The sequence below is a fragment of the Heloderma suspectum genome, chromosome 1 (genome assembly GCF_057233095.1).
Source record: "Heloderma suspectum isolate Gila_16-S chromosome 1, 16-S_ref, whole genome shotgun sequence".
In the NCBI taxonomy this organism is placed as follows: Eukaryota; Metazoa; Chordata; class Lepidosauria; order Squamata; family Helodermatidae; genus Heloderma; species Heloderma suspectum.
This window is the reverse complement of record NC_139458.1, coordinates 399506778-399529339: the sequence shown is the minus strand read 5'-3', so window position 1 is coordinate 399529339 and position 22562 is coordinate 399506778. Positions and strand designations below refer to the sequence as shown.

Sequence of the window (22562 nt, the reverse complement as noted above, 5' to 3'; positions counted from 1 at the left end):
TGCAACTTGGAGGAGAGACCCCCGAAAACTTTCTCTGGAGTTCATCTCATAATCATATGTAGTCTTCCCAGGAGCTCATGGCTGTGTGTCTTTGGTCATTTTCTGCCCAATGGCAGAAGCGTATCTCCAGGTAAGTGTTGCGCTTGTTTAAAAAGGAATCTGAACAAAGAAGCTCTCTTGGAAAGACAAGTACAAGTAATGTGACACAATGGGTGCAATCTAAAAACAAAAACAGCTAGCACATTATTGTTCTAAATGTCTTGTTTTCTACTGTAGTGCCTCTCTTAAATTCCCAAGCTGCATTTTTTACTCTCAGTTTGGGATTCAACAAGGGATGCTGCTAGAGCAAAACAAGAAAACATAGGTGCCACTCTTTGCATGTATGTAGCTTGTTACTGGAGTGGAACCTAGGGCTGTATTCTGAAACTAATTAGATATGATAGCACCTATATGTTAGTGGCTCTTATATATTGGACATCGCTATGTATAGTAGTGACCACATACACAGTGGCTTGTGGTAATGTACCTACAATATCATTCTATGTGAAGCAAATTAGGCCTGCTATGCTGCCTGTAGTTTCACTCTAGAATATATTGTGTGCGCATACAAGGCTGGGCTAGCAGAGATGGCTGCAAGGATGAGATATTTAGGCTGAGATATGGGTACAAAGTCTCTAGTCCTGCCCCTGATATGACCCATTCTTTTCTCAATATGTGCCAGAATACTGTGGTTGGTGCTGGTATTATTATGCAGTTGGCAACCATGGCTCTTGCTGGGATAATAATATATATGTAGTAGCGAACCAAAGTTTTGGTTCAATTCATTCATGCTGCCAAAGGTGGGGCTTGGCATATAAAGGATTCATTGCAGTGCATCTGCTGTTAGCTGGCCTTTGTTGCTGTTCCACTTTCCTTGAGCTTAACACTGCAAAGGAGACAGGTGCAGCGGTTGTGATGGGTCATGCTAGCAGTGAAGGCCTCCTCTTTAAGGACTGAATGCTTTTGCAGGCAGTAGCATCAGTTAACACCAGGGACATGGGAAATGGAATTTCAGTACCTCCCTGCCTCTATTGCAAGTTCTCCATACCAGTCCTGCACACTGCTACCACCTTGCCCTTTGCAAAGCTACATTTGGGGAAGTGGGGGGATTGGCAAGGAGGGCTTCCAAGAAGTCTCTCCCCACCCCCACCCCGTGTGAGTTGCCCCTCTTTTCAGGAACCAAGCCAAGGCAATCACACTGATGTTGTCTGTACTGCTGTGCTATACAATGGCAATAAAGCCATCCCAATCCAGTAAAAGAAAACAATGGGTTTAGTTGCCTTGGCAATAGGGATGTGTTCTCTCCATCCCTGAGATTCTCTCTGAGGGGAAGTAATGATGTTATCACTTGGACTAGCTACATGGTGCCATGACATCATTACGTTTATAATGTGATTCCACCAGGACAGACTAAGCCATCTATCTGTGGTCCATGTCAGTTTTGCATGTTTCAGTCATTAGCCCAATTCCATCCAATTTCCATGCCATTCTGTGCAAAAAAACAACAAAAAGAATTAAATCGCCCCCAAATATGCCATTCTGCCTAGCAAGTGCATTTTTGTATACAGCCTTTTCTAATATGCGCTTTTTTGTAGGCAAGTTTCCCTAATATATATATTTTTGGATGTCATATTTGAACTGAGAACTGAATTGCAAAATTCAGAGAAGTCCACAAACTGAAGGATAACTTTGTTCTGATCCACATATTAGTCCAGGAACTGTAAATTAGGTTGGCTTGTTTAAAAATAAAGACCAAACAAAATTTGCCCCTATTCCCAGTAAGGAAAGAAACACTAAAAACGATGCAAAAGGAACGGCATATTGGAGCTGTAAATAAATGTGAAAAAATGGAAAGAGGCAAAAAGGAGATTTTTCTCTCACTTTAAAAGCCTACTTCAAAAATGTCAGTACAAAAATTCAGTGCAGTTCTCTGTAAAACTGCAATGGCATCCCAAACCTCAGTAGAATTAAACTACCAAAAGTTCATTTGGTATAAAGAAAACTAGGTTCTTCTGGCATTGTTCTCAAATGCTTGCAAATATCACATTTGGATGCTAGGTTCATGCATTTGCTTACTGGCTGTAGTAGATAACAAACCCTGTGTTTTTGCTTCACTTTTTTTTTTAACCCTACCACTGTGGCGAGTCACACTTCGTCAGTATTAAGCGTTAATGCAAAATGCATTAGCGCTTAGTGGTGAGATCTCTGGATCGGCTGGTGCCAAAGAGCTTAATAGAGATGCTAACACTCCTACATTATATGGGATGCCAACACTCTGAAAACATCAATAATGCTTACTTTATGCTTATTGAATGCACTTTCAAACTGCTCCTTTCCATCACTGGAAGAGAAGAGCAAGTTCTAGGCTGCCACTTCTGACCCTGCTTTGACATCTGTGTATCTTCTCCTGCATTTACATTAGATTCACTGATGGCTCAAAAGCTTTGGCCAGAGAGTTTAATTTTCATCTTGTGCTAAAGCTGACTCCACACTTGTGTGACTAAGTCACCAAACGAGTAATGCTACTAGGATATCAGAATCAGTAAGAGTCAAATTGACACAAGAATTTCAAGATTCTTCAATTAGAACTTCAAAAACGAGGAGATTGGCAAAAAAAAAAAAAAAAGACAGAGGAAGTCAAATTTCTCCAGAATGCTTGGGGGTTAATCAAAACCATAATGATAGAAGCTCAGCAAGAATGCATACAACAGATATACCACAAAGTTCCAGAGGTCACCAGCATGGTTAACCACCAGTGTTAAGGAAGCTATTAGGTAAAAAGTAGGTTTCCTTTAGAAAATAGAAGTGCTGTTGCTCAAATGAGGAGAAGTAAAAGGAACACAAACTTGCACAAAAGAGATGCAGACAATAAGGAGAGCAAAAAAGGATTTTGAGGAGCATGTTGATGTTGCTAATAACATTAATATCAACAGTAAAAGATATTTAAATACATCAGAAGTTGGAAACTGGCTAAGGAAGTGGTTGGGCTGTTGGATGATAAGGAAGTTAAAGGAATACTAATGAAGGATAAGGAGAGTACAGAGAAGGTGAATGAATTATTTGCATCTGTCTTCACTGCAGAAGATGTAAGGCAGATACCCGTGCCTGATCTGACATTCCCAGGAGAGGAGTCTGAGGAACTGAGGCAAAATGTGGTGCTCATTGTGTTGTCCAGTTTTGTTTTTTGAGCATATGGTTCACACTGTAGATGTTGGATTTTGTAAATATTGTAAGCCACTTTGAGGACCTTAGTTGAAAAGTGGGATATAAATCTACTAAATAAGTAAACAGTGGTGACAACAGATCAAGTTATAGAAAATCTAGACTTTACTGACAAATTGAAAACAAATAAATTACTGGGCAGATGATATCAATCCAAGAGTTCTTAAGTAATGTCAAATGGGAAACTGCTGATCTTCTAACAAAAATTGAGAGCCATTGTGTTGTAGTGGCTAGAGTGTTGGACTAGGACTGGAGAGACCCAGGTTCTTGTCCCCACTCTGTCATTGAGCTCACTGGGTGACTTTGGGCTAGTTACTGACTCTCAGTCTAATCTACCTCACAGGATTGTTGTGAAGATACAATGGGGAGGAGAGGAGGAGGATCACGTATGCCACCTTCGGATCCTTGGAGGACAGGTGAGATATAAATGTTACAAATAATAAATAAATTAGAATATCTAACGTACCGATACCATCAGTCTCTGTGAGGATTGAAAGTGGCTAATGTAATGCCAATTTTTTAAAAGGGATACAGATGACACCACCACCACCACCACCTGAATCCATGCTCAGGTAACAAATGGCTTCAGCTGTCTAGAGCAATAAGATCCGTCACTTCCGTTTATCTAATCTGAAACAGCTTCTCAGAATCCATATGAAATTTGCATTGCCCAAAACAGCTCCCTGTGTCACTCACTGCTCTGCCTTGTCCAGGTCAGGAGCTCAGAGGAGTAGTTGCTGAGACATGGAACAAGACATAGCATTGGAAACATGTAGTGTTAGGGGACCAAGTAGCAAATCCCATGCTCTGTACATCTATCACCCATGAGCTGCCCCAGGTTTGTTTGTTTTTTCCTCAGCTTTATCAAAATGTAGCACTACAAACATCACCTACTCTGTGCCCCCCCACCCCACCCCACCCCACCCCACCAGAGAAAGCCAACCATTGTAGCAATTACTGGAATTAGTTTTGATCTTGCAACAGATCCGTCTTACATACGTTTGTGTAATTAGCAAATAGTGAGAGCCAATATTATTTCCTGACACTTTTTAAGCTCAAACATTTGAGAAGAAGAGGTTATTATAAATCTCTCCTCTCACAGTGCTTGTCCTAGGCAAGGACAATGGACAATTACATTTTCTGCACTAACTGATGAATGTATGAAATGGTTGTTCTTCCTTGCTTTGAATGTCACTCAAAAGTAGCTAGAAGAAATTGGACCAATGATGACATACCACTTCTGTTTTCTGAAAGGCTATTGGAAAGAGTCTGTGTCTGTGTCTATTTCCAGGCGCATTGCCTAATCTGTCCATGGTGCAGTGAAGGGAGAGCAGCCCTGCATCTTCCAGAATGTAGTCCATTCCCTAAACCACACAATATGACCAAAATAGGTGAGAGGAGACCAGGGCATGAACTACTGAGGGGAGCAGACGGTTAGGGAGGTAGGGGCGCAGCCGCCTTATCAAATGGAGTTTGTACAATGCTGCCCATCTCACAGCTGACACCTGAGCCTCCATGGACAACTGGGAGTCTAAAATGACCCCCAGGCTGTGGGCCTGGTCCTTCAGGGGCAGCCACACCCCACTGAACACCCGATCAGCATCCCCCAACCTCCCCTTGTCTCCCACCAAAAGTACTTCAGTTTTATTGGGGTTCAGTTTCAGTTTAGTCCTCTCCATCCAGCCACTCACAGACTCCAGACACTTGGACGGGGTTTCTACAGCCAACCTTGGTGAGGATTTGAACGAGAGGTAGAGTTGCGTGCCGTCCGCATATTGGTGACACTGCACCCCAAACCTCCTGATGATAGCCCCCAGCGGCTTCACACAGATGTTAAATAACATCAGGGAGAGAATAGAACCCTGTGGCACCCCGCAAGCAAGCAGCCAAGGGTCTGAAGTCTCCTCCCCCAGAGCTACCCTATGGTACCTGCCAGAGAGGAAGGAATGGAACCACCATAATATGGTGTCCCCAGTGCCCTATCCCTCCAGGTGGTCCAGGAAGATACCATGGTCGATGGTATCAAAAGCCACTGAGAGATCGAGGAGAACAAGGAAGGAGCATTTGCCCCTATCCAGAGCCCTCCCCATATCATCCACCAAGGCGACCAAGGCTGTTTCTGTCCCATGCACAGGCCTGAAGCCTGACTGAAATGGATCCAGATAATCGGCTTCTTCCAAATTTACATAATCAACTGAACAAAATAGCATTGCTCTAAAAAAAACCCTATGCCCGCCTGAACAGCCAGGTTTTCAAACCCCAGTGGAAGATAATCAAAGAGGGAACATAGCAGAGGTTACTAGGGAGGGGACCCAAAAAAGGCAGATTCGAGACCGGGCAAAAGTTGTTCAAGACTTGGGGATCCAAGGAGGGCTTCTTTAACAGTGGTCTTCTTACAACCTCCTTGTGGGCTGATGGCATCACTCCCTCCTCGAGGGAGGCATTCACCATCGCCTTGATTCCCTCCCTAAGTCTCTCCCTGCTAGGGATGGCAAAGAATTTCTCCCCGAAACTTCAGGGGGCCGAGCGCCAACGTGTTCGGCCCCCCGAACAAGTTTTGGGGAGAAATCCTCTGAACCCCCCCGCCCCCCGCACCCAACCCGGGACGGGACTTACCTTCACCGAATGTTCCTCCCGGCGGCGGGTCCGGCCGGCGGTTCGGCGGGTGTTCGAGCGGGGCAGGAGTGGCAGCCGGTCTTTCGACCGGCTGCCGCTGCCACCATTGCAATAAAAGAAAAAAAAAACACCCCCTGATAGGCTACGTGACGATTGACGTAGCCTATCACGGCTAGATTTGCAAAGTCAGCCGTGATAGGCTACGTCAATCGTCACGTAGCCTATCACGGGTGACTTAAAAAAAAAAAAAAGCGCGTATGGATAATGGCGGCCCCCATAGGGAGCCGCCATTCCCGTTCCTTATTTGGTCGCTGTAGTCTACGTAAACATTTACGTAGACTACAGTGACTAAATAAGGAATGGGAATGGCGGCTCTCTATGGGGGCCGCCATTAGCGTACGCGCTTTTTTTTTTTTTAAGTCACCTGTGATAGGCTACGTGACGATTGACGTAGCCTATCACGGCTGACTTTGCAGATCTAGCCGTGATAGACTACGTCAATCGTCACGTAGCCTATCAGGGGGCGTTTTTTGGTTTTTTTTTTAACTTTCGCGTTCGCGGCCGGGCGAGGCAGGAAGCCTCCTCCCCGGCCTGAATTTCGGCCGGGCGAGGCGGGAAGCCTCCTCCCCAGCCTGAATTTCAGCCGGGGCGAGGCGGGAAGCCTCCCCCCCGGCCTGAACTTCGCGGGGGGACCAGCGAAGCGCCTCCCCCCCACCGCGAACGTCCTTCGACGACAGGTAAGGGACTTTTGTCCACCCCTACTCCCTGCACTCATAATGAGCCAAGATGGTCAAGGATTGAGTAAGCAGGTGGTCCGTGGTCGGCCTTAAAGTTGAAAGCACCTTGTCCACTTCCTCAGAAGGAAGAAGCTGGAACCGATCCCACACAACTGGTCTGCCACTGGCCACCCCTTGTTCACTAACTGTATCCACAGCGCATGGAATAGCACTCCTGATCCAGGCGATTTTATCCGCAAAGTGCTTTGCAAATGTAACATAGGAGGCCTTACAATGCTGCATTGGTTCTGAAACAACTGGACTGACCAGGTTCCAGACCACCTGGAACAGCCTCCTGGGACAGCACTCTGTGGACGTGATAGAGGCAGCATAACAAAATCTTTTTTGCTGCTCTTATCGCCATGTGGTTAGGGATGTATGGATTCCCCACCGTCCGTTCCAATGGGGAATCTGTGGGGGGGAGGTGATCCATTCCTCCCCCCCTGGAATCCTCCGGAGCAGCTCCGCTCCGCGAGGATTGCGGGGGGGGGAGCCCAGCTTGGGGGCCGCTTACCTCCTGCCAGCCAGAGCTGTTCACCTCCTCCCTGCCGATCGTCATTTCTTTTTTTAAAAAAAAAAGGCGATTGGCAGGATGTGCCCATAGACTTATACACAAATAGAGCCGTGAATCTTGCATATAAGCCTATGGACACATAGACTTATATGCAAGATTCACGGCTGTATTTGCATATAAGTCTATGGGCACATCCTGTCAATCGCCATTTAAAAACAAAGAAAAGAAAAGGTGATTGATGAATGGCTCTGGCCGGCAAGAAGCAGCCGAGTGCCATTCCGCCTCCATTCCTCCTGGAGCAGAGGTAAGTGGTGCCGATCTGTCGCGGATTCCTGAGGCCGGATTCAAAAGAATCCGGCCTCATTTGAATCCGCAGCATATTTCTCCAACATCCCTACATGTGGTAGGCTGAAGCTACAGCTCTAACCCATGTCTGATCATCTTCAGAGTGAGATTTCCAGCACCAGCACTCTAGCTATCACACCTCCCATTTCAGAGCTCGCAACCACGGGGTGAACCATGGTGCAGTCTGAGCTCTGTTCAGGGGCAAGGGCGTTTTGGAGCCACCCAGTCTAATGCCCTGGTGATTGCAGCATTCCAGCCATCCACCAGGGTCTCGACCAAGCAGCTGTTTGTGTGCTTCAAGGAATCCCCAAGCACAGTCAGGTATCCATTTGGATCCATAAGATGCCTGGGGCAGACCATCTTAAAAGAGGCCTATTTCCTGTTTCCTTTGTAAATTGTACTGCTCTTTCCTACTGAGCTACGCCTGCTGTGAGTTCACTGTTGTAGTTTCTGTTCTTCCTTGCGCATATGGCCTCTGCTCCCACCCATCTCCCTGACAAAATCTGAGAGACAGCAATGCAAATGTGAAAGGTATTGTTCCCACAACAGTATTCAAATCTTCAAGCTGGGAAGCACTGAATTGCCCTAGCGATGGATGAGAATTTCAGTTCAGTTCAGTTGTGATAAGATTTACCAACATTCACAAACTTCTCCATATTTGGGACAAAAAGAACTTGAGATTGAAAGTATTGAATGTGGAAGCAACCAAAATTGACAAATTTGTCCATCCAGGCCCAGGGCTTTGAGTGCTTTGCTCTTAAAAGTCTAGATTTGAATCCCTGTGTATTCAACTAGGATAGTGCTTAATTAGGCTTAACCCTTAACTATGGCTGCCACCACTTTTTTCTGATGGGGTCCTCATTTTTAACAGCTATATAGCACGTAGGTACGAGATGCTCCTCTCCACGCTGGGAATCACCGCACCTATTAAATTTGGGGGCTGCAGATAGGTGAAAAATACATTTCAGTTAATTTTTGATAAGAATTTATAAAAATCCAGTTCATATTCAGGAGAGACAGATTCCCCCATCATTAGGGTTACTATGCAATCCTACTGATAGGGTGAGGTGTTGATTTTTATCACTGTCTTGACTTCTGCTCTGTGTTTTTTATGTTTACTGATTTTTAACATATTTAAGTTTAAATTAGTTTTATGTACTTCACCCTTATACATATTTTAATTTTATTTCCAATTATAACAAAGCAAAACAAACAGGGGGAGGGGAACCTTCAAATAATAACACCGATAGCATGAACATAAGAAAAACAGGAATAAAAAAAATCCAATCACAATAACTGTTCACAACACTGTAGATTTTTTTTTTTAAGTGTTGGGACTTTTGTTTCAAATGTACATATTAATATAAGCAGACCATATATCTATATAAGCATCCAGATGAAATTGATGACTGTAAGACATGTGTTCAAATGCAGCAAGAGCAATAAGAACTTCTGTTTACTGATTAATAGGTGGTGGGTGCTTATCCTTGCAGGCTTGGAGTATAAGTTCTTTGCAACTGTTAGGGCTCTCAGAGACCACTTTTTCTGTCCATGTGTTAATCCTCACATAACAGGAATATAATTTAAAAGCACAAGGACAAAATTTATGTGGAAAAACTTCCAAGCAAAAAGAAGCCATCACAGAGTATGCCCACATCATATGCTACACAGATAGTTTTATACTGAACATTGATCTAGAACTCTTCTAAAGAAATAAATAACCCAGATGGCCTGGGTTAATTCAGACCAGAACTAAAGTAATTCAATGATCCATATTCTGCATAGCTATCAGTAACGTAGGAACAATGTTGTACTCAACTTCTACAACAAAAGTGTTTGCAATATAGGAAACAAATTATGAGAATTTTGATTTGGCAATACTGATTGCTGTGCTGTGTATTAGATAATACAATGGTAAATATGGAGCATCAAGCAGGAAAAGCATTTTTCCACTTGTCTGACTGCAGATCTGATTCACTGAGGCTTGAAATCTCATTTGCAAAAGAGGCAAAGTTCATATGAAGAAAAGTCCAGGAAAAAGTTTTCAGGAGACTCATTTTCCCATCTGGCATTTAGACATATGAATCTTCAGCAGGTATCATATAATTACCCTCACATATATGGCCTGCTAGAATAACTGCATAAAAATGTAGCCACTATCATATTTCAATTCCAGTGCAACTCAAGTCTCAATCATGTTCAAATTCCTTCCATCTTCAAAAAATAAATAAAAAGCATTGAACAATGACATTCTTTACCTGATAAGGTAACATAACATAGAACATACAAAGAGCCTTGCTGGATTGGAGCAAAGACCTATCTATTCCAACGTTATGAACCAGATGCCAATGGGAAGCCCACAGGCAGGACAGGAGTACAACAGCACCATCCAGCTCATGTTCCTCAGCAACTGGTATTCAGAGCCATCATGCCTGTGATCCTGATAGCAACATATAGCCATCATGACCAGTAGCCACTGATCACCTTATCCTCCATGGATTTGGCAAAACTCCTTTTAAAACCACTTAAGTTGGTGGTCCTCACCACATTCTGCAGTGGCAAATTCCATTGTTTAACTATGTGCTGTATAAAGAAGTTTGTCTGTCCTGAAGCTCCCACCATTCAGCTTGTACTGGGTACTCCAGAAGACTCACAGTAGTTAATAAAGGGTTGTGCTCCCTTCTTTCTACATCCACTACCACAAAACCCATCCAAGTAGACTGCTTTTCAAGGATACTTCATATGTTACTTTTTCTAACATAGATAAACCAAATCAGAAAAGGCACATGTCCCTCCACCTTCTGAAGTGGGAATCTCTATTCCCAGAAGACACCGATCTGTGAAGTTCAATGAGTCTATTCGTCCAGTGTCAAACAGCTCATGTGAATAAACCCCTCACATGATCTCTTAAATTCACATGTGAAATTGAAATATTTCCTTCCCCATAGAGAGAAGACACTGAATGAACAAGGGAGATCCAGCGTTTATTTTAATGCAAGAGCTTCCAGGTCTTGCAGGATACACTCTTCAGGATCTACCCAGTTTATTGAGTATCTTTTAGCCACAGTGAGGTGAGCAAGGAAGGAGTATGGGAGATCCAACCCTTCTCCTAATTGTCTTAGGAGCTCTGGTTGATTCATTTCAAAATGAACACAGACGATTGTATCCAAACTGATTTCAATGGGTCTCCTCTAAGTTCAACTAAGTCTGGATCCAACCCAGAATGAAAAAGGCAAACCATACTTTTTAGATTTTAGTTTAAAACAACACTATTTTCAGTTTTAGAATATACACTCCCCATTTATCCACATTAGGAAATTGAAGTTGAGTTGCAGCCTTTTCCTTCAAAAATAACAAAACACATTTTCAGCTGAAGCAATCTTCTCCACCAAGGAAACAAATGCTTCCAACACAGGTAATCTTGCCCTATGGCTTTCTGATTTATTGGCACAACCTGAGTTAACAGCCAGCAGAGTTTCAGTTCCTGTGAGGTTTCCCATGTCCTCCACATTAACTCATGTGTTAGTAGGCGGCCACCTATCTAACACATTTCCAAACACCTGCAGGCCTGCCCAGCTGTGCAAATTGCTTTGCAATCAACCTGCTAAGACAGGCAGAAGGAGAACTCACATCTCAAGACCACTAGATTTTCTTCAGCTCTTTCTTCTTTATAAAGTGGCCAGAATTCTGCTCACAAGGGTTGCTATAAGGCTTGGGCAAAGCCTTAGCAGAAGCTCTGAGAGGAATTGTGAATATGCCATGTAGAGCTAAACTTGGGAGCTAAGCATTAGCATACTGCCTAAATGACCATGGTTTATTTATTTATAAAATCATTTATATACCACCTTTTAGGCCTTCAGAAGGGACCAATGTAGTTTACAACACTGAAATACAAATTAAAACAAAATTATAATACCAAAGAGCATTAAAACCAAGCCAACAAAACAAATCCACAAGCTTCAGGAATTAAAATTATCAAAACCTTGGCAGAATTAGAAGTGTTTCTTAACAGTGGTACACTCAGGAGTCTGAGATAGAAGTCCAAGGCCCCATTCAAATGAAGAGAGGAGTTCCCACATGCAGGTACAGCTGAACCAATCAGTAGAAGGACTGCATGGACCAATAGCCTGGCTTCTCCATGGGCGAACTACACTATTAGGACTCTAGGAAGGGAAGTGTTAACAATATGTTCCAGTTTCCATGCATGTTGTGAAGCTGGGGTCTTTTGTGCAAAGAGTTCCCTTTTTGTGTAGTGCTCCTTTTCCACAGTTTCCCATCACCAGAGTTCTCCTGCACAAACACCCAGGTTCTTCCAGACCCTCAGCTGGCATATATCACATACAGGATTGCTCTGTTAAAGACTGATACAGTGTTTCAACCAGAGAGGCTATGGAACTCTGAAAAACTGCTTATGTGAACTTCCCATTGTTGTTTTTCCAACAGCCCCTCCCCATTTTTTTTTCATGCTTCCTATCAACCCTGGTTTGAAAATGAGGAGAGATTCAAAAGCATTTGGTAACATGGTAATATGTTTAAAACATTGTTTTAAAACGTGTCAAAAATTCCATGGCACATGCCCCAAAGTAGCTTTTTGGATCTGTGCCAAAGTTTAGATGATAATATTTTTTTCATCTACATTCAAAACTTATTTTTCTGATCTCTTAAAGGATGGCTGATATCTTTTAAATCAAGATGAGAATCAATGAGAAACAGTGAGCAATAAATAGAAAATGCTGCTGTTTGTACAGGATTATCTTGTAGATATCAATAAGAACTGTCATTCCCCAAATATTTGTGCTGACAAAAATCTGTTCATGTGAATTTAAGCAAACAGAAACTAAAATTGATGTAATCACATGGCTGAACTGAAAAGTCCTTGAAATATATCTGTTTGACCACAATACTCTCAATGAAAGACTCAGGTAGCTTCCTGACCTTTAGATTTGATTATTGCATACTGCCTAAATCAGTAAGAAATTGTCATTTACTTTAAACCCCTCATTATCCAACAAGAGGCTTCCGGAAAATAGAAAAGTCTACATAGTTAGACATTTTCTAACAGGTATACAAGCAATATCCTTTCATATAAGGAAACAGTATAAGGACAATATGGTATTAGAGATTTTCTTTTCAATCCCTTTTCTAATGGTGCCCAACATGAAATTTGTCTTTTTCACAACAGCTGCACACTGGGTCAACATGTTCATTGAACTGTTGATCACAACCCCAATATATCTTGCTTGGGCAGTTACTGCCAGCTTGGATCCCATCAGCTTATATGTGAAGTTGAGATCTTTTTATTCCAGCGTGTATCACTTTACACATGCTTACCCTTACACCTGCATTTGCAATTTTAATGCCCAATCTCCCAGTTTGGAGAGGTCTTTTTAGAGCTCTTGGTAATCCCTTTCTGTTTTAATCACCCTAAATAATCTATGTAATCAGCAAATCTGGCCACCACACTGCTCACTCCTAGTTCCAGATCATTTATGAACAAGTAAAAAAGCACCAGCCTCGATACAGATCCTTGGGAGACTCCACTGTCCACCTCCATTGCGACAATGGACCATTTATTATGCTTGCTGTTCTTTAAGCAGTTACTGGTCCATAATACTGGTCCAGTTACTGGTCCATAATAAGATTTTCTCTTCTTATTCCATGACTGCTAAGTATGCTCAGGAGTCTTAGATAAGGGACTTTGTCAAAGGCCTTTTGAAAGTCCAAGTAAACAAAGACTAATGAATCACCCCTTTTCACATGTTTACTGACACTCTCAGAGAACTCTACAAGGTAAGTGAGACAGGATGTACCTTTGTGGAAGCCATGTTGATACATTTTCAGCAGGATTTGCCCTTCTATATGCTTGGTAATTTTATCTTTAATCATTCTTTCTACCAATATACCTAGAACAGACACTAAGCTAACCAGCTTGTAATTCCCTGGATCCTTTTTTAAAAATTGGTGTTATATTGGCCCCTCTCCAGTCCTGGCAAAAGTGGTATACTGCAAAGAGACAGCAATAGGCCAGTGCAGGTCACCTGATACTCCCTGACCCATATAAAGCCTTTCAAGTCAAGCTTCCTCTCCCATCTGAGTAATGAAAAGATGGGATCTTCCTCTCTGTATACTTGGCTTCACATTGCGTCACCTGTCTTTGCTTTACCCTACCCTACCCTTGAGTACACAGGAACTGGATCAGTCTCTCTCATACTCACACTAAATTATTGTGCAGTATCTGAGCACAACTGTTCAGCATCTCAACAACAGGTTAAAATATTGTTTTAACATATATTTTTGGGATGTACCTGTGAATGCACCAGTATTAGAAATCTCTGTGCTGACAGTAGATATGCTGGGACCATCTTCACTGGACGCCTTCAGAATATACTTCTCAATTACACCTTTGACCCCAACTGGTTCATCCCATGTCACCTCAACACTGTAACCATTTATGCTGTGGACTATTGAGGGTGTTGGCACATTTTGTGGGGCTGTGAAAAGATAAAAGAGAAATAGAGAAAATAGCAGTCCTAAGAAGACTATTGCCCCATTCTTCACTTTTAATAGTTGCAGTAAATCAGATTCGCCATTAGCATAAATACAATTTATTAGAGTTGTAACTTTCCAGCATTGATTTAATATGACTGCACATCTTGAGCCATTCAGTTTTAGCTATATTTCAAAACCATCAGAACTCCATCTGCATAACATTCTTCTTTGTCTAGTTCAAGTTTTCGAAAAACACTGAATGTACCAAATGTGTATAAACTTCATTTACAAAGGATGAAGGTGGACTGTAGATGTTCAAACAATATAATGATGTTGCTGAGAAAGACAAGCTAATTAGACTATTATAAACAAGAATTTGACATTAAATTGCCAAGAAAACACAAATGTTTGCTAAAATGCAGTCAGATTCTAAATATATGCTGTTTTTTATATTTTGAACTTCCCAAAACTTAAAGTTTAAAGAGTAAAATACAAAACTTAGAGATTTGGGGTGCAATCTAATTTCATATTATCAATAAGAATTTGTCTATTACAGTCATCAGAATGAAACTACCATTAAGATGGAAAGCTTGAGGTTTTGCAAGCATTTACATATGTAATTTTGCTTTGGGTCAGTTCAAATAACAAACTAAAGATTTTTTTTTTTTTGTAATAAAGAGATTTTAGAAACTTTCAAAGCCCAGCACATGCAAGCCTAGAAACCCTAGTAAAAACATTATCTTCTCTCCAATAACATTTAACTATTTATTAGATAATGCTATATGAAGTAAAGATCAGGAAAGAAGCAGCTTCATCACAGATGACTGCACAAAGAAAGCCAAGGAAAGGCCCAAGGAACTGTATGGCAGCATGATGGATGATGGTTTTGCAATAAAAGCATGTGTACGCTAGGGTACTGATGATTGGGATTGTAGCCTCACAAAATCAAGTATCCCTCTTTTTATGCCCTTATTCCTTTGACTCATTTAAAAAATCATCAGGGGAGAGAAGGAAAGTCTGGACAAGAGACATTATGTTAAATTTCAAAGTATTTGCATGGTGACGGTTCCTCCTAAAAGCAGCAATGCAATCTACTCACAAAGCTTCAGGTTGCTGACAATACTCAGCAAAATCAAAATATATTGATTTTATTAGTTCTGAAATGTATCACAGAGCAAGGTAAGGCACTGTATAGCAGATGGTCTTCTCATAGGGGACACAACAAAACTGACTCAAAAATAATTAAATAGTGCAATTATTTCTCAGCCCTTGGGAACATGTATCTGCTCAGTGCTATGGTCAGATTGTAAATATAAATTTATGGTCTAACTTACCCTGGTCAGACAATTAGGACAAAAAAATGGCTGTTCTTGCTCGCTTTGGGATGGTCGACCACATGGTGGCATTAAGCAGCATATTTGCAAGTCAAAACTCTGCTTTGGTAAAAGGTGTTCAAAAACAGTTTTTGTGATGCAAGCACATTAAGGCACCAGTTTGCAAAGAGACTGATATAACTGGGGAGGTGTTGTTTCCGATATATTTTTTTTATCAACAATTGAAGAATTTCACTAGTTTCCAATAGGCATGGGTGAATCTATCAAGCTTGATTTCGCTCAGATCCCATGCCGCATTAGATTACACATATTTTGTTTTAGTCTCCATAAAAATGTGTATGCATTTTCATGTGCATTTTTTTAAAAAAAATCTACATTTTTGTACAGATTGTTTTGAAATATATGCATTTTGTGTGAACTTTTGCAAATGTGTTCATTTTTTAAAATGTACATATTTCAGTGCACTCTTTTTTGCATACTGCATCACAAACTTCAGAAAAGTATGTATTGTTGTGGGAAGCTGCATTCCAGGTCATGTTGAGTTTCGGGAAGTGCAAATGTGTTAAATTCATATCGAAATCTGAACTAAATACATTTCTCACCCATCCCTCATTTTCAAACAATACTTACAGTCAGAGAAATCAGATGATTTAGGTTCAAACATGTTGTAAAATGGCCGCTCTGAACAGCAAGTCATCTTCAGGTTTTCTTGTTGAAGTCAGAAGGGTGAGCAAAAAAAAGGCTCCCCAAAATTTTCCACAGTATTTGAAGACAGCAATGCTGGGAGCGGGGCATTTTGCTGAATATTCTGCATGGGGCAGAATTCTCCAACATGTGGAGTGAGGGGACACCAAAACAGAAAATTCTAGAAAATGTTTAGAAAATTCTCTTTTGAGAAATTTCAGTTCAATTCATACCGAATGATGCTATATTGTTAGCTTGTACTGGTGGATGACTGAAAGGAGTAGGGCCCAAACCCATTACCTCATTCAACACTATTAAAATATTATTCTATATTAAAACTGGATGCAACATTTGTGTTCCAAATTTTCTACCCTATTCGCAATGAAGAATTAGCATTTCACCAAATATTCTCAGGCTGAGAATGGGGCTGAGATTCTCTAAGGTTCAGGGGGAGATTAAAAAATAAATAAAATTATTTTAAAAATGTATAAGGGATTTTTTTCTGAGGGGTTGTTTGGTTTTTTTGCTCAGCTTTAAAAATGACTGTTCTACTCAGACAAATATATTTGGCAAATCTCCAGTACTTCTAAAGCTCATGTGTCGTCTTGCACCTGACATTAGGTTATACTACTATCAGTATGGCTTGATCTCTTAGCTGACACATGCACATGCATATGAGTCTCTTTCTCTTTCATAGCTGTGCTCACAAAATACCTTTCAATACATACTGCAAAAACTGCCTATCTGTATATTATAGGAAAACAAAACAGATGTGTTATGAAAGTGAGTCAGTAAATATTTTTTGTTAGGACTTATAAATAAATATGAAATATATGAAAATCTGACTCCTCAGATATGGACCAGAAGAATCCATTACAGTTTTATGTGTCAAATCAATGGGCATAGGCATTCTTAATGCTCTGTTGAACTGTGGCCATAGTCTTTTAATTTCACATAAACATGGTTAGGGCTGGTCTGAAAGTTCCCTTGTTTTCAATGGGATTTTACTTTCAAGAGCAGAATCTTGGTGTGTTTCCTCTTTTCTCATACTGGCCACCTAAAATTGCCAGTACTTGCACACTGGCAGTCCTAAGACGTGCTATGAGAACAAAAATGTAGAAATGTTAATTACCTGATTCTCTTGTGCGGCCACGGTTCCAGGCACTAGATACAGACCCTCCTTCATTAGAAGCAATTACCCGGTATAGATATTCTTAACAGCAAGGGAGAGAGAGAAAGAGTCTAAATGTGAGAATGCATTATTACAAAGTGAACTAAACCCACACAGCTGTTCATTCAAGGAAGGGGACAGTGTGGTACCTGTAAATGATTGTAGGCCACTCTCATAAACACTCCTCTCTTTTCCTCGGTACACTAGGATGGAGTCATTTCCCCTGCAGTTAACAGCACTGTCAGTTGATAGGCATCCGTCCAGATTGACTCTGACAGCACTGCTGGACACAGATGCCAAGTTAACGACAGCACCTCGTGTAAATTTAACATCCTTCATGCAGCCACCAAAACCTAGCAAATAGTAAGGGATTAGTATCACATAAAGGGCTTCAGTTGTTAATTAAGAATCATGTTTTACTTCTTGCAGTGCTACATTTCACTGATAAAGAAAGCTAGATGTAAATGTTAAACTTCAAATTATGTTTGAGAAATGATTTAAAAAAAAAATACTTGAGCCAATACGGAGTAATCATTGTTGAATTTCTGCCACGCTGAAATGTACACTGATTGTTCAACCTACATGGAAAAACCTTAATTTTGGCTGTTGTCACCATATGTTCAAATATATCAACACAAAACAGATGCAAACTATTGATTCTGTTGCAAATCTATCAGAGATTATAACTGGAATGTAACTTTATTCTGTTTCTGGTTCAATATCTTAATTTTACTAGCAAAAAAAGTGTGTAATGGATATTATCACAAAACAAATATGCACAGAACTTTTTCACTCTAAAAATGTAACCATAATATAAAAATCAGAAGAGCAGTATTAGTCTCCCTCGCTCTAACAGGGTGATAGTGGGCAAGTGTGTGTATTTGTGCATTCTATGTCTTCACTCTTTCTTGCAGTTGTACATAATGCAAACATGAGTAACAAACTCTAATTTTTGCTTTTATTAGAGAAAAGCCACTTGATGACAAACCATTTGCAGTGGGGACGAATCCTTAACCCTTTCCCACCAACTGCTTTCCCACTGTACTGTTCCTCTTCCCCTCCAAGTTCTTTCTCCTTCATGGAATTTCAGGTGCACATTTGCAAGGATACATATACAGCTGGTGTGACAGTGGGTATGTGTGGGGAATTGGAGAGGAACATCAGTAGGCAGGGAAAGTCAAAGAGATCATGTTATGCCAGTTCTTTTCCGTCTGCACTGGGGTCAGTCCATTTCTGAGCCCAGTTCAAAGAGCTGGTATTAATGTTCAAAGCCTTAAATGGCTTGGGACCAAGTTATCTGAAGGATCATCTCTTCCCACATACACTTAAGGTCATCCTCAGCAGTACTTCTCTGGGAGACCCCGCCAGAGCAAGTGAGGTGGGTGGCGACTAAGAAGAGGGTCTTTTCTGCTGTGGCACCCCAGTTGTGGAATGAGCTTCCTAGAGGAGCTCGCCTGGCACCTACATTGTGCTCTTTTTGGCATCAGGACCTTTAATTTTCCCAGGCACTTTAGTGTTTCCATTTCTGCTTTAAAGCTGGTCCTGTATTTTAAATATTTGCACTGCTGCTAGATTCTATGTGGTTATTATTTTTTATTGTATTTTATCATGTTGTATTTTATAGTTTTTATTGTTGTGAATTTCCCAGAGAGCTTCAGCTATTGGAGGGTATAGAAATGTAATAAATAAATAAGCTATATATAAATAATATCAGTCTTAAGCAACTCCCACCACTGCCTCTCATAAAGCAGCTTCTGTATGACAAAAGCAGTCTGAATGTTTAGGTATTTAGGTAGGCATTTAGGGAACCAAGGAATAGGCAAGCTCCAAATCTGAAAAGCACAAATGCATGAGCCAGGTGACAGTGCAATCATTCAGGGGAGCTATGTCCTCCCTGCATAGAAGGATCCCCTAACATAGATATTAGTGATACAGGAATTTTCCTTCAAACTTCCTGATGACCTATTTCACAACTTGTCAGAACCTTCTGCAGCAAGGCTAAGTATGAATTTTTTTGAGATCTAGGACATAACCCTATGCATGTTTAGACAGTAAAATGTATGGCTGGGGAATGCTGAGAGTGGTAGGATTGCACCAGTGGAGGCTGGTGGCTCTGATGTCTGTGAGTTCGAAATACCTTGGATAGCTCCTTTAGAGTTCTAACTGGTTCTGAATGAAACCTGGAGTGGATTCACCAGCCCCCTGACATCGGAGCAACTAGCCTCCAGTGGACTGCACCCCTAATTTGTTAACTGGCACATAGCAGCCTTCCCTAACTCTGTAACTTTCAGAAACAGAAGGACTCCTTCCATTCTCAGAAGAACTACTCTTGACTCAAGCCATAAATATTTCCTGTAAGTATATATACAACCCACATGCAAATCTGGGTTTTTTTCTCTCCCTTTTTTTTAGTAACACACCTTGTTCTAATCCCAGCTCTTTAAAGGCATTCTGGATCTCATCTGGGATTCCTCCAACGTAGACTGGAGAGTTTACAAACAGCTGCTCTAAACCAGGTTTCTCCAAATGTTCTGTCAATTCATTCATACTTGCTGAAACTATCAATCCTCTTTTTTTCAGAGTAACTGTATTCCACTTCCCATCACAATAGGACAACCCTAACCAGAGATTCACATGCGTAGAAACAATGCCATTGTTTAGGAGAAAAGTCAGGATTCCACTCTTCAGTTCTGCCTGTAGGTTGACGTTAAAATATAAAACAAAGGATTAAAGACAGCAAGAAAGTCAAAACAAATATATAGTATGAATTTAAGCAATTCAATAAAAGCTACTTAAATAATATTTATCAACGTCTAAGTGGCTGTGTTGGTCCCGCAAAAGAAGAAAGCAACAAGTAAGACTATAACTTTTACTGACACAATTCTGTTTAAACAGCAAAATGCAAGTCTTTGAGTTGTACACAAGACTTTCTCAGACTGAATGTTGAGCCAGTGAAACTGAGTAACCCATATCTTTTCAATCTCAAGGTAGAGGGGAAAAATTGGAGCAGATGTGCAGCTCAATCTTATGTGTTTTTACTCAAAAGTACATTCCACTGTTCAATAGGATGTACTCCCAAGTAAGTTTGTGTACAGGAATTAACCCGGGCACAGCAATCCTATGGGGCTAGGGAATGAAAAATCTGTGTTGGAAAAACTGCTAAATTCAAAGCCTTGCTAAGTCTGCACCAGCCAAGGCAGAAGTTTTTTCTTTTCTTTTTTAACTTTTTGTCGGCCATGGCCAACCTTTCCACCCCTCTCCCATCGCTTCCAATGAGAGGGAGTACAACCACACCAGCGTAAAGGCTGGCATATTTTTTTTTGTCCTCTTGTTGGGGGCATGCCGAGGGAATGGGAAGGCTTTCAATTCAGTGGATCCAAGGCCTTCCCCAATTTGCCCTGACACATCTCTTTGCAACCCCTACCACTATCAGTGACCCAACAGAGAGGCATTACGGTGCCAAATCTTTCTGCTGCCCAAATGGAACAGCTTGCAACAGGGGGTCTTTTTCACTATCCACCGACTTCCCTCGTTACATATGGAGGGAGGTCTGCAAAATTCTATAGCCTTTGGAATGCTTCCCCAGGGACTGTAGGATTGTATATTGATTAGGCCAGAAAATTAGCACTGAAGAGTCATATGTATGTTCTCCTGAGGATATAAACAAATGCACAATTGAGTGAGTAGCAATTCTAAACAGATTTTTAAATCTTAGGGATGTTCTAGTCAAAGTTAAACACTTTTAAATCTCCTCTATGAACTCTCGTTGATATCAGTAGGACTTAAAAGGGCGTAATTTTGTCTGGATCATGCTTTTTATTTCTAATTTGTGTATAACTAGCTTATGACTTTATTACTGAGATTTTAAAATGAGAGAAGACTGACCTAAAGTATGACTGCTTCTGGTAAACATTTTAGGAAATAGGAAAATATGTGTTTGCTAATTTTATTATTAAGAATTATATTACAAGACCTTTGAGAAGGAAACCTCAGACTTGCTTAAGTTACCTTTAAATTGACAGGTGAACTAAATTTTGAATATACACAACACATATTGATCCAATATTTCTTGTCTATTTTTCATAAATGTCTAAAGTAATAATTTTTAAATAATATTGCAGTGGGGTAGATTTATGAGTCAGTTTATCTAATACAAGCACACATCATCAAAACATTAGTTTTCTAGTTAAATTGCCTGCATGATTTAAATAGTCAACACTGTATCTTGTTTGGGATGCAATGGTAAGTATCTTTTGTGATTCTAAATTGTCTAGCTCAGGAAAAATGACATTAAAATAAGGCTCTTTGTGAGAGAAAAGCTTAATAAAACCACAGAAAAAAACAGACATTTAACATCCCTGCCAAATTCTTATTATGTGAAATAAAGAGACAACTAAAAGATATGTATCTTCTTCTTAAAGAAACACTTATTTAATATATATTATCTTGTATCATATGTCAATATAAAATCATATTACCGGATAGGCAGATAGAGCAGAATTCTTAGTAAAAATGACCCCAAATGCTCAAACATGTGTTTCCAGTTGCTAGCTCAATCCTGTCCTAGGTCCTCCCCCCCCTTGTCCTTTCATCTTCTGAATTCAAAGACAGGAGCTACACAAAGGCAGTCATTGAGCTGTCACACACTCCTTTCCAATGAGACTTTAGTGTTAGTTCTCATGAAAGACCATATAATCCCATCTGTTATGATCCGTTAAGGGAAGAAACTGGCTACACATAATAAAATATTATAATAGTTCACAACAAATGGCACTGTGAGGGGAAGACCTCGTGAAGAGAAAATGTACTGTATGCTGTTATTCCACGTCTCTCTCCAGTTACAGCCATCACCATATTGGAAATGCAAAGGCTCTGTGAACTGCAGAGAAAGATCAAATGGGTACCCTGCAGAAGAAGGGTGTCTTGGGATACATATTATAAAGGAAGCTTGTTTTGACATTTATTTATTTATTTATTAAATTTATTAATCGCCCATCTGACTGGTCACCCAGCCACTCTGGGCGATGTACAACCCACCATAAAACAATTTAAAACAATAAAATTTTACCATAATTTTTTTTTTTTAAATACCCTAACCCACCCCAAATGCCTGCCTGAACAACCACGTTTTTAATGCACGACGGAAGCTCATTAAAGACATTTGGTGCCAGCCTGAGTACTTTAAGTAGAGAGCTTCGGCTATTGGGCGGTATAGAAATTAAATAAATAAATAAATAAATAAATACCACTCATTAAAATAATTCTTATAGGAGCTGCTTGCAGTAATCCCCTTGTCAGGTAGATTACTGTTTAGTGAGCCAGAATGGTCATTTGATGGTTCATCAATGGTTTAGGACGGGTACAGAACCTTG

At 40.6% G+C, this 22562-nt stretch overlaps 1 protein-coding gene across 1 annotated transcript in view; it reads right to left on the bottom strand.

Moving 5' to 3' along the window:
* Nucleotides 1–22562, bottom strand: part of USH2A (usherin) — an 809138-nt gene that overhangs the window by 514006 nt on the left and 272570 nt on the right. The window contains exons 27-30 of the mRNA XM_084828794.1: nt 19611–19880; nt 17340–17543; nt 17152–17232; nt 13818–14003 (exon numbers count right to left, since the gene is read on the bottom strand). Of these exons, the coding sequence (XP_084684920.1) occupies nt 13818–14003; nt 17152–17232; nt 17340–17543; nt 19611–19880 (741 nt within the window). The remainder of the gene's footprint in view (nt 1–13817; nt 14004–17151; nt 17233–17339; nt 17544–19610; nt 19881–22562) is intronic.